At 47.3% G+C, this 12,532-nt stretch overlaps 2 protein-coding genes across 4 annotated transcripts in view; both read left to right on the top strand.

Moving 5' to 3' along the window:
• LOC124187707 overlaps nucleotides 1-12,532 on the top strand; it is a 106,883-nt gene that overhangs the window by 73,933 nt on the left and 20,418 nt on the right. The window contains exon 6 of one of the 3 annotated variants that reach the window (XM_046579762.1): nucleotides 6,179-6,309. The exons of the other annotated variants lie outside the window; for them this stretch is intronic. Coding sequence (XP_046435718.1) covers nucleotides 6,179-6,211 — 33 coding nt within the window. The 3' untranslated portion in view covers nucleotides 6,212-6,309. Of the gene's footprint in view, nucleotides 1-6,178; nucleotides 6,310-12,532 lie in introns of those variants that run through there. 3 annotated transcript variants of the gene reach the window in all.
• LOC124187701 (rho GTPase-activating protein 20-like) overlaps nucleotides 6,348-12,532 on the top strand; it is a 76,665-nt gene continuing 70,480 nt past the window's right edge. The window contains exon 1 of the mRNA XM_046579740.1: nucleotides 6,348-6,674. Coding sequence (XP_046435696.1) covers nucleotides 6,348-6,674 — 327 coding nt within the window. The remainder of the gene's footprint in view (nucleotides 6,675-12,532) is intronic.

Raw genomic sequence — 12,532 nt, 5'->3', positions numbered from 1 at the left:
AGTGCGACGCATGGAAGCCAAGGTGCGGCCAAGGAGCTCCGGGCGAAGTCCTCGATGCGGTGGTCCGCCGGCTGCCGCTGCGGCCTTTAGCCTGTCCGTCAGCTTTTCTCCAGTGAAAGCTCCGCTTTATGCGCCCGATGGTGGAGCCCAACGCAGCGCAGCGGCTTGTCCCACGGGGACAACTTCTCGAGCCGTTGCAGCAGTGCCTGCTCCGCCTCTGTCTCGATTATTTTTGCGAATGAATTATTTATGCCGAAAATATGCACCTACAGGCATTATCTTACATGTGTTATACACACTTGTACGCGTATACACGTCCAGCTTTGTCTGTTACGTACAGCTTGCAACGCGAAAGCCAATTTCCTCAGCGATTATATTATACCTATACGCGATGGTCTTCGGATAATCCTGCTGCAGAGGGGGATGGATATTTTTGGATAGTGAATTGACAAAATATCGCGGAAATTGTGCGAAATCGATGGGGATCGCGGTGTTTGAGGTACGTGCCGTTTCACCGTGTCTCAAAGGCCGTTTCTGCTCTATTGTTTATTTTCACCGTTAAAATAACAGCTTTCAAATAAAGTCGTACGAAATGTCAAATGTTTAACTTGTGGTATTGCGGGCGGTGAACACGAACTCCAGACGGGACTGAGTAAATAGAAACGAACCTTAGTACGGGCTGGGTCTCTTAATATTACCGCAAACAATGGACCAGCTGTTCAAGGCTCATCGAGCACCGTAACCAGGGCAGTAGCTACACCGAGACTGTGGCTCTCACACGCGCGCTTCGTCGTTTCTTGAGCATGCGGTATATTTTTGTTTCTGCTTGTGAAACTCACGTTTCCAATTTCACATTGGAATTTTATTCGAAGCGTCATACGGATATTAATGATTAACTTTTGTTCACATGTTGTTTTTTCAACCGTGTGAAAAAATTTACCATCTCATTACAAATAACTCTCAATTATTGATTTCATTAATATCAGCTTGTTGGAGATTTTTAGCTCCAAAAACTTCTCGCGGTAACGTCACTTTTTAGGGGTATTTTCCTTACCAATTATGGTACCTGAAGAACTCAAAAAACCGTATGCGTATCAAACAATTTGATTGATTACAACATTTTTAGAAAACTTGTCCAAATTTGGGTGAAAATTGAAAAGGCGTAGCTTCTCGTGACCAGAATGGAGGCAATAAACAATATCGTGCCTGCACGATGATGTAAGACCGTTTAATTTCCGCATATTCAATCCTCTATTTTCACGGACACTAATCACGGCTAATAAAAATCATCAACATCAATCACCGAGACGCGAATATCGGCGACTCGAGAAGGTCGTCGATGAAGTAATTAGGTGCACACGTAACATTGCGCATGCAGCGTTGACGTGTTTCGTTCAATTTCCTCTCATACCAATGCGCATAAACGAAAGTTAATTAATACCGTAGAGGTAATATAATTAGCAATTAAAGTTGGCAAAGTGTACAGTTGCTGCCCATTGCGCAAGTCCTCCGACGGCTTAGCCGAGAGGTTGAAAAATAAAGATTCCTAACCGCGTCTCGCAGACCTTCGGACGAATTAAGAGCGCTGGATGTATTTAACGAGGTGACGCTGGAGGGCACTCGATGGAGCAGGTTACCCCGGAATGGGCGTGCCCCTGTAATATTCTAGGCTCGATCCTGCAGCCACTCGAAAGCCGCGAGGCCGCATTCGCAAAGATAGATCTTCGACGTAAACAACGACATTATGCAGGCGCGCTGAGTGAAATCCGCGCGCGGACCGATTGAGGATAAAACGATCGGCTATACGCGCGTTTCTCTGTTTCGAGTTTGTCTTAAAAATCGGTTACATATACGCGCGGCAATTTCCTCGATTCGAATGCAATGCGCGGCTGTGCAGGCGGCGCGATATCGTGCTGCTGGCACACTTTGGTCCCACTTTGGCATGCGCGCTCGGTCACCTATTCTCACTTCACCGTCGGTTCAGGGTATAATGCAACCAGATATCCGCGAATGCCGGCTTTGGTAGGCCTTCTCGACTAGAGATGCATCGGTTATGAAGGTGTGCGTAGAGTCTAAATACTCTTGACAAAGTCCTTGTGACCCACTTTCCGTTGCTGTAATTCCTCTTCTTGTACTCTGCAAGTACCTGCGGCGCCTACAACTCTCATCCATATAATACAAAATTGCTGCGAAACGGGATTTCCGTAACGCATTTTATACTGTTTGTGCTATTACAAACGTTTTTCCAACGATAATTATATAGATTTTATCTACTATTTCAGCGCCGAGAATACGTGTGACTCGAGTTTTTTTTTTTTTTTTTTGCGCCATGACACCATATTTGTCTTGTTGGTGCTCTTTTTCCTATAGAAATGGACTGCAAGCAATTTCGCATGGGGAATAGCAAAGGGAGATATGGTTGTATTTTTTCACGGATAATTTATTAACCATGAATTTTCATTGACGAAGCTTAGCTGCAGCATATCTTGCGCCGCGCCGGGTAATAATTTTTTTCATCTCTGCAACAAATCATGTGTTCAAATTGTTAAGCGTACACTTCTCAAAGCTTGGTCTGCGGTCGATAGATGAGCTAGTCGCTTTAATATACTGTATTTACGGTTCGTTCCGACACGGTGAATATAACTCGTGTCACATGCACATGGTAGCCGCGTGCTCCCCGAAGGGGTCATGTAAGAGAGTATACATTGTCTTCCTAGACAGAAAAGGATGAAACAAGAATAAAAATGAAACGCGCAGTGTCCATGGAATAAGAATAAGAAGAAGAAGAAGAAGAAGAAGAAGAAGAAGGAGAAGAAGAAGAAGACGAAGAATGAGGAGGAGGAGAAGAAGTTGTAGAAGAGTAGGCGAGTGCATATGTGAGGTCAGCGCTGAAAAGCTAGAGAGCAGAAGCGCCCCTTTTACACGAACCGAACAAAAACGCGCCTGTCTGCTTCAAGTTTCATTTTCAACGGTTGAACTGCAGAAGACAGAAGTCCAGGCTCTGCTCAAACAGATTTTTCAGTCCGGAGCGCCGGCGGCCACGTCAATGTATAAATTTTACGCCTCAGTCCGCACCTACCAAAGGATTCTGATTTATCAGTGGCTCGTTCAGCCGTGACCTCGAATTGCCAAGGAATGACCAATCGTCCAGGACGTATTTTCCGAAGCAAGGGAAAAATCCGTCGTAATTCAACTGCACGCGTCTCAGCAGCAGTCCGAACGACGTTCGGTGTGCCTCCAATGTTTTTGAACAATTCACCAAAAATGGTATTCTGGATCACTTTGTTTCACCGCAAAGTTCTTCGATCGCAAAACGATGCTCCGTCTGGACCGACTCGTTGAGTATTCAAAATTCTATTCATCGCCGTCTGCATCGCCATACTTGATTTTTTGTGAACGGAGGTCAAACTTTTTGGCGGACCTCGTGTTCGCGTATAATAGTTTTTAAATTGGCTGCTCGAAGGAGCTAGAATAAAAAAAATTCTTGAAAAAAAACATATTTCGTTTCCCAGCCTGCGGACTCTGGAGGAAGGCTGGAAGGAAATCTTGGCGAACATTGTTTGCCTCCCGTGGTGAGCGAAGATCTGAGAAGTGATAAAAAGAGGGCGTCATCATCAGAAACGATCGCGTCTCGATTCGAGTTGGCAAGAATTTTCGACCTTCTTAAGCTCGTTCGAGATTCCAGGATACACCAAGCTTATGCGGCACGCGGTACGGAACGGTAAATCGATTTTCTTCCCTCAGGAGTGCCGTGTCACCTTGGTGTATACGCGTATACAATATGCATGTGTATATACATACCACACATCTACTCATCGAGACGCGATTCTTCAACTCGTTCTATTATATACCTACACCCGTCTTTCAGTAGCCATCGTCGAGTCGATTTCGACTTTTAGAAGAAACGCACGACGCTGGAAGAAAGGAGGGAAAAATAAGAAAAGGTCCTGCAGTCGAACCCCTCCGAGTTATTCCTGCGGGCGCTGCAACGGTCCCAAACAATAAATAATTACCAGGGGTACGATATCCAACCGAGCATAGCGACGAGACCGGGTTCACATATAGATGGCCTAGAACAGCTCCGAATGGAGTCCTTCGCGAACCCCAGGACGCGGAACGGGTTCGCGTATTGCGTCGTTACACGGCTAACGTCGTCGAGGTTGCAGAACGGGCATTCCCAAGCGGAGGCTCGATTCTCCCGTTCCGATTTATCGCGTTTTCGAATTCCGAGCTGCAGCCTTCAGCCACGGAAAAGGCCGAAGGTTCCTGTTTCCATTTACATACTCCGAAAAGCTGGCCTGAATAGCCTTCACGAGTTGCCCACTAGATCCATTATACTAGCGCCTGTAACAACGGAAGTGATCACCGCGTTGTCGCGACGCCGAAACGGATGTCGGAGGCATTGGGACGGCCTGTTGATTCGACGCGCGTCGGGTCGTAGAAATCGCGGTTTATTAGTCATTTTCTAAAACCAAGAGTATCAATTTACAAAAACAGCTACTTTTACTGAATGATTTCCACTAGTCGTTGAAATAAACAGCTTCTCGTCCGTAATAAAGTTAACGTGTTATTTGTGTACACCTGCTGAGACATTTTGTCATAAAGACACTACACTTACAATCATAATGTGCGTTGATCTTTTTGTTGCTGTTGTTGGTTTTTTTTTTTTTTTTTATTACTTTCAAAAATGTTAGTTCCGACAGGACAAGTCCATCCAAATTGTTACAAAATCACTTAAAATCACTATGCCGTATAATATCTGAATAATCGCCGACTCGCAGTTAGCATGCAAAAATAAATCTTCAATTCTGTAAATATAAAATAAATCTTAACCATTAACGATACCGAAGTAATATCCTAATCGTCGTGTATTTCCAACAAGAAACACAACGCGACTTATAATTTCATTCGAACGAGCTCATGGCTCAGTGTTGTCTGACTGTAATATTCCCAACTTGAAATCACAACAAGTTTCGAAGTGAACAGAGAGAACGATCTTGATTCTACCTAATCCGCGAGGACGACCTCAAACTTCTGACCGTGACACTATCCAGGGTCCAGGAATAATTGTAAATTGAATATTCGGGGCGTAGCGTCGCGCGTCGCGTCGTTGAGTGACGAGGATCGTAGATTAGAAAGATTTAAGAGAGATTCCCTGCTCCGTGATCTCTTCGAGAAAGAAAGAGAGAAAGAGAGAGAGAGAGAGAGAGAGAGAGAGAGAGGGAGAAAGAGAGGGAGTGAGAAAGGGAAACAGCACCCGGTGCGGCTGCCGGTGTGCTGTACAAAGGTATACATACAGAGGAGACGGGCATGTAAGGCCCAAGGGAGAATAAGTCTCGTTACTATGGCGACCCAGAGGAGGGGGCCAGGCGGTCCGGGGGATGGGGCCGGGGGCGGAGGTTCGGGCCTTTTCGCCGAGGTTCGGAGCTTCTCGGTCGACGGCTAAGCGAGGCCAACCGGTCGCTCGCCCGCCACGGTCTCTCGGCGACCAGTCGAATTCCGTACGTAGTCAGCGATCGTGTATGGCGCTCCGGGAGCGTGCCAAATGTCGTCTGCATACGCATAAGCAGGCCGATAGTAGTGCTGAACCATATTCGTATTCGAGGGACAAGTCGCGGCAAATTTTCTTCCCACCTTATTTACTTTTGTCCAAAGTAGAAACGGAGAGAAGTAATACCACTACTACTGCGACATTAATCGCCCGACGATTCGTTATCAGGCGTAACTACTTGCGTGTATGTTTACACGCCGTGGCATAAATAAGTAATACGGGGTGAGTTAGGGGGGAAACTGGGTGTAATCGGAATACACGGAGCAGGGGGAGCGGGAGATTAAAAGGGAAACCATTCGGAAAATCGATAATTTGTACGGTTGAAGAACTGCAGAGTTGGGCCGGAGTAACGTCGTTCGGTGAAGTGTTAATAACGTGCTCGCGAGTACAGTGTCAAATCAAATGTCGGGCTCGAAGCGTGCTTGAGGCGGACGACAGCGTTCGGGACGAACCGAAGATCGGTAGCGGAGAAGTCGATTCTCGGGAAATCGAGTTCAACTCTCTGCGGAAATTATTTCCATAATAAATATAGGACAAACGCGAAGTCGAAAGAGCCATGTTTCGACTCGGATCGCAGGCGTATATCTCGCGATAATAAATCATTGGTAGGAGGATTTTTCCGACAAGGTTCGAAAGCCGCGGCGGGCGGAGCTGCGGTGATGAAAGTGACGTGATGATGGAGCTGCGGGATGAGGAGGAATTCGACCGTTGACGACAAGCAGCTAACACGATTATCGCCGAAAAGTTGGAGAGCAAGGTCGGTTTACGTCGGTAACGCGGATCCCTCAGCTTCGGGATGACGATGTTCGGTACTTTGGTACAGAGGCTGACGTCCCCCGTGACGTCGCCAACTTCGTCGAGAAGACGTTTCAAATCACCGTCCCGATGGGAAGTTCAGAGCGATCCGGAGGACGAGGTAGCGCCAGTCAGGAAATCGAGGGCCAAGCATCTACTCGACAAACGTAAGAGCAAGAGTCGGGCACGCGGACTCAACATAAGCGAACCTCAGCCCTGCACCGCCTCCGTAAACGCCGCCGCCTCCCCAGCTTCCGGTTGGCACGAGGTCGCTTTTCCACCCCTCAGGGGCACCAAGAGCCTCGGACGACTCGACGGCATGAAAGAGGTGAGTCCAAATCCCTTTTACTCTTGTCCAGGATCAGGTGCAGCGAGAGGAGAAGTTATATCCCGATCACCACATTTATGATCTATCGATAATTCGACGTCGTTGTCCACCGTGTCCGAAAGCTCGCGCGCCCTTTGATCAGCCTCTGAAACTCCACGTCTTGCGCACGCTGGATAAGCGCCTGCCTGTCTTCTTCGTCCTGCCTACATCGCGCTGTACATACAACGTGAAACCTATATCTGTTGAAATCCTTCCATATAAGGCGGCACTTCGCGCCCGCAGGGCTTCTTCTTCTTCTTCTTCTTCTTCTTCTTCTTCCTCGTCCTACGGTTCGGCATTCCGAAAGTCTGAATCAAACCGGGGCTTCGGTTGTGTTGTATACCTATGTGGGTATAATAATCGGGAACCCGACGACTCGCGGCTCAACACGCGAACTTGAACGATCTTTCGGAGCAAACTCCCTCTCTCGAAATTCCACAGGGCTTATGCTTCTCGTTTCGTTTCGTTTTCATGCGAATATCCAGTACCTACTAGTAATCTTATGTCGAAAAAGTGCAGTCCGCACAATTTACCTTTTCAGCTTTTCCACTGCGAACGAATTACCATTCAGCGAGTTACACGCGTTACCGTTTGAAAGAGGTTCCCGGTATGTAAGTAAATTTGTTGTAACACCGAGTCATAGGCAGGGATCGTATAATTTACTCCGGTATGCGTTACCCGGGTACCGAAGAAACCGACGAAACATGCATGAGGTACCATCTATACGCCCGCGGTCCCTGGTTATTATATCCTTATAAGAGTGGAGGAGCTCGTGCTGCTGTTCCTTGGTACCGCACACGGAAAAATATGTTAACTGTAAACATCTGTATACGAAAAAAAGGGCTCCACGGCACGATGCTCGTCAAGAATTATGCTTATTATTCTTATTACGGAGGTAGGCAGGTAGAGGTAGGTACACATTCCCCTGCTGAAGTACACACGCTGAAACGAAGACACGTCGGTTATACCGCATCTGGAAGAGTACATCCCGTGTACATCCTCTCTTCAACGGACTTATTTCTCTAGTTGTACCATAGCTCTCGGGTACTGTACGTACGTACGCACAGGTATGTGTATGTATACATCGCACCTTGGCTCGCTAATTGAGTTTGTGCCGTGACCGCAACATTTACTTGATCAACTCCCACTGCACTTGATCCTTCTCCGCGGCTGTAATGCACCTGTAATAATGACTCATTTTCAATCGCGACTCGTGCACGGTGTGCAGCAGTTCGCGTTTTCTCAACCGATCGTTCATGTCGCCGGTCTCGCTGGACTTTCTACAGATATTTTTGCTTTATTTGTCTTCTTCACAACTGACGTCTCCGCTGCAGTGTCACCGTTCCAGTACCGCTCAGCGCAGGAACGACGCCTGTTCCGATCCGTCCGATGCCCGCGGAAGTGACGTATTATCGCTTCGGGTGATATACGACTTTTACTCTGCGGCTCGGCACCGGTACGATAATGCCGCTGCTGTAACGGCCCCCGTTACACACGAGAAAGCTTGTCGAGGTGCAGAGATTCCTATGTTATTTGCCAGCGGTGTGCGTGCAGCGAGCCTGCGTTCGTTTCTTGGTGAGGGCACGCGAGAAAGGGAAGCTGCGGAGAGAGAGAAAGATAAAGAGAGAGAGAATCGACAAGAAGGAGAAGAAAGAGATCCCCAGGGACAGAAAGAACCGTGGAGAATCCTTTGACCGGGCAGGATACCTCGCGTTTCAGATTCCAAGGACTAAATCCGGTCCGAATGCCGGAGAACAACTTATAGGAACGACGAATGAAAATGTTTTATTAACCGGTAAAATGCGTCATGAGGAAAAGATGCGTCGCGATGAGCTTTAAGACGAGGTATGAATAGCAGCAGGAGTGCAGTGCGCGTGGGGTTGCCGTCCACGAGTGCGCTGGAACGAGTAAGAAGAGCTTACCCTCTTCACTTTCTTCGCGAACAACGACGAGACACCGAGTGACGGTTTATCGTATCAGTGTTGTAACATAGAACCACGTGTGGTTCGTATGAATCTTGAGCTCCGTGAAGAGATTACTCCGGGGCGTTGACGTCATCAATCTCGTTCGTGAAACAAACGAATCCGTTTTCATACAGGCCACAAGGGCCTGTGCAGGTAGATCACAACGGATGAAAGAGAAGTACACGGGCTCGTCCTTAATTTCCTCGGAGACGACGTCGCATCGCTGAAACAGCGTGTAACCTAAGTGCACGCGAGGTCCCTGGCTTTAACCTTTAACGCGTGACTCGCAACGTCGCGCGTTGACAACGCGATGTTGTAGTTTATACCCACTGTTCGGCTTTCACTCAATTTTCAGGTCACTGGGTGTCACCGAGTGACGGAGTACCTCGTGGTCCTCGGAACATTTCGTTCCGGATTCTTTTTCTTGCTTAACTTATGTGCGCCGAATTTCACTATCGCGCGACTCGGACAACTCTTCGAACTTTGTACCTTAAATCTTGATGAGGCGAGGCGGTTATTCCCTAGTCGAGTTTACCCATCGTGCATCTTCGACTCGCGTACAAAATCTAGAGAATATTGCATATATACCTAACAGGGTATACGTATGCCTGTGATCGAGCTGTGTGTATAACAGTAAACACTGAACAGAGAGTCTTCGTCCTGCTCAGTGAAGCTGAAAGTGAACAAATCTAGCACCGCTGGTTGTTGTCCCCCTGTATCGAAAACCGTTGGCCGCTCTTTATGTACACGGCACATACTCGCATACTTTACAACAGACTCGTTACTCGTCTAACACACGGAGATGGAAGTTTGAGAGACCGGTAGCGCCGGAGATATTATCAAAATAAAATCGTACCGAGCCATTCAAGCCATGGAGTTCGTACATCAAACATCTAAGCTGAACAAACTGCAGGCTCGGCTGCAGGTATATTTGAAACACTGCGATATTTACGGATCAAGAACTTTTGAATAACTAAGCAGTGTCCATTACACGTTTACTCGCAAGTACGGTATTCTTTCAGGTACAGACTCTTGCGCACAATCGTGCCGAGTTGAGAGGAAAATTGAGTAATTTTTTTTAAGAAATGGAAACAAACCTAGACAGCGGTTACAGTTATAAACCTAACGCTATATTCCTCCGATTCATCTCACGTCAACGATCTTCTTCTTTATACCCACCTCATATACATACCCATATAGCTACGATGACCGTGTGTTTATAGCTGTGAAAGGAAACGCCTGACATATCTTAACTTTTACTTGATTAGACCCTCAATTAGGCGGGTCAGCGACGGTAATAAAACGATGCCATTCGTAGGAATTCTCTCTCCCCAATTGAAAGAACGCCCCGGTATAAACATGAGAATTTAAGCCTCGGGATAAAGAAAGCAGAAGATGCGCTCGTGTGTCCGAGGAGGATACCGCTTTCGTTTCATCGTCAATTTCCTACGGAGACGCGGTGCGATGCCCGGCTTTCTGCCGGCGTGACTGGGCAATAACGAGAGAGGGCATTGCGTCGCGTCGAGGAGCGGTTAATAAGTGGTAACCTGTTACTCCGACTTGTTAGCAAGTTGCCCAGGTGATTGTGTCGAGCTCGACTCGACCGTGCAGCGGGTGTCTCAAGGCTTCGGTCGCGAAACCCCGAGGGTGGGTGGCAAATTGCAATGATACCGGAGCTAGACGCAGCGGGATATCCACTTCCTCGTTGCGCCGGGGAAAAGCTGCGCTGCGTTGTTGGGATATTATCCCCCGGGTGACCGGGAGGCGTTGGGACGGGAAACTATACGGCAATTAATAAGAGCGCTGAGTCGAGAGACGCTGCGAGGTCCGACCTGTAAGTATATCTCGAATCCACACACCCGTAATTACGAACAGACCGGGGCACAAATCACGCCCGGGTAACTCGAAATGAACGCGCGCGCGCCTCGCTCGATTACCTGAGATTTATGGAACCGCTCGCTTCTTCTTCTTCATCTTCTTCTTCTTCTTCTTCTTCTTCTTCCTCTTCGTCTTCTTCCTCTGCCTCATCCTCATCGCTTGAGCTTTTCAAGATTCATCGCCGGCTGGCTAGAACCTCCTCGCTGCTTCCTGCAGGTTGCGCGTATATCCCTGCACCGTACTGTATTCGTCCGTTGAACGGTAGGTGTTACGAGCAAAACCGATATCAGCCACGACCAAGTACAGCTCATGTGTGTGTAAGCATCGGAGCAATTTCACGATCACGGAGAACTTGACATTCATTTTTTCTTCTTCGCTTTGCGATCATTGATTAATCATCTGTTCCACTGCGACGCAGGTATGCATGATGATTCACCAACGTTTGTTATACGTCAATTTATTCATCGAAAAAACATCACACTTTTTAGTTTTACGGAAATTTCTCGAACAATTGTGATATTGAGCGACACAGTGAATTATTCGTATCGTCAATTCGAGATGTGACGTGGCAATTTAAGGTTTGATCAAAACAATTCGTTGGCTCTATAATGCACACTTCAATTACTAAAACGACAAGAACGTTGAAGAAGGAAAAAACAAATAAGAAAAAAAAAACTACAACAAAATGACAACGAAAACAAATCAGAGCATGACCGAATTCGTATTTGGCTTGTAAAATAATCATTGTATACATAGATTTAATCTGTACCATTGCCCTTAATCTCTGTATTCCACTCTCGGTCTTGGCCAAGGAATGCGGTCGGTTGTTGGTGTCGCCGGTGCTGCTGATCGTTGGATATCGTCTAATCGATGGGGCAACTGGTACAAAAGTACGAGATAACAAATGACTGTTTGTAAGACAAGAGCAAAACCGAGAAGAAAAAAAGATTAAAGCAATAAAAAAAAAAAAAAAAGTAGAAGAAAAGTAGGCGGAATTGAAACAAGCAACACCGAAATGAAAACCACGAAGATAAAAAAAAAAAAAACATCACAACGTGACGACGCGACGCTAAACTGTTCGTGTATAAGCAAAGTGTTTGGGTGAAATAGCTAGTCAGGAAGAAGAAAAAGACGATAAAAAAACGTAAGCAGAAGAAAAAGGAAACAATCTCCCGCGTCTAGTCCCAGTTTCTCTTTTGTTTGGCCTGAATCTAGCAGCTTACAGGCGTGCGTGTTACAGGTACCGCAGCTTATCGGTCGTAGGAACTTGGGAAGGCATGCCCTGGAGGAGAAGGCACGTTTCACGCGCTGTTACCAGCCCACGAAGACACAGGCGAGTGTCTGTCCGTCTGTCTCTCTGTATCGTGAATCAGGCACAAAGCCCTTTTTGTCACTATACGTCCATTCTCATTTGAAACAGACTCTTTCCTTGGGCTGGGTTAGGGAACGAGGCGGGCCTTACCTCCCCAGCTTTTTGGTGTGGAAGAAGTCCCTGCCAACTCTCCTACGAGCTAAGGTCGATCCTTTGTTTCTGGACAAAGGTCGCCGCGTCTGTGGTCATGTCCCTGTATTTCCCGACACGTGGAAAGAAAATCCCCCCAGCGCTAGTTTTTACACCCTGCGGAGGCTCGAGCTGTCGGTTTCGCTGCTTCGACGTTTCGATTGGTAAGGTTGGTATCGTTTACGATGCGTAATGTGTTATGTCGTGGCCTCGGGCGAGGGAGTATCGAGTTACTCCCGAGTTGAGGGACGGGAGGTGATGCACTCGTACTTTTTACTGCGCCTGAATCGACGCCGTCTCGTTGTACCTCGATGGATGGAGGGAGAATCCAACGAACCGAAACGCGTGTTACATGCGCCAAGCGCAAGTCCGTCGACGATTGTACTGGGTCAGGTTTTCTCTGGATATGCGTGGAAACGCCGGATGGTATGGAACAACGGAACGCAGCAGAAGAAGAGGAAGATGAAGATGAAGGA

Source organism: Neodiprion fabricii, chromosome 1, assembly GCF_021155785.1.
Source record: "Neodiprion fabricii isolate iyNeoFabr1 chromosome 1, iyNeoFabr1.1, whole genome shotgun sequence".
Classification (NCBI taxonomy): Eukaryota; Metazoa; Arthropoda; class Insecta; order Hymenoptera; family Diprionidae; genus Neodiprion; species Neodiprion fabricii.
Note: the sequence above shows the minus strand (reverse complement) of the source record. Positions and strands in the feature narration are given on the sequence as shown.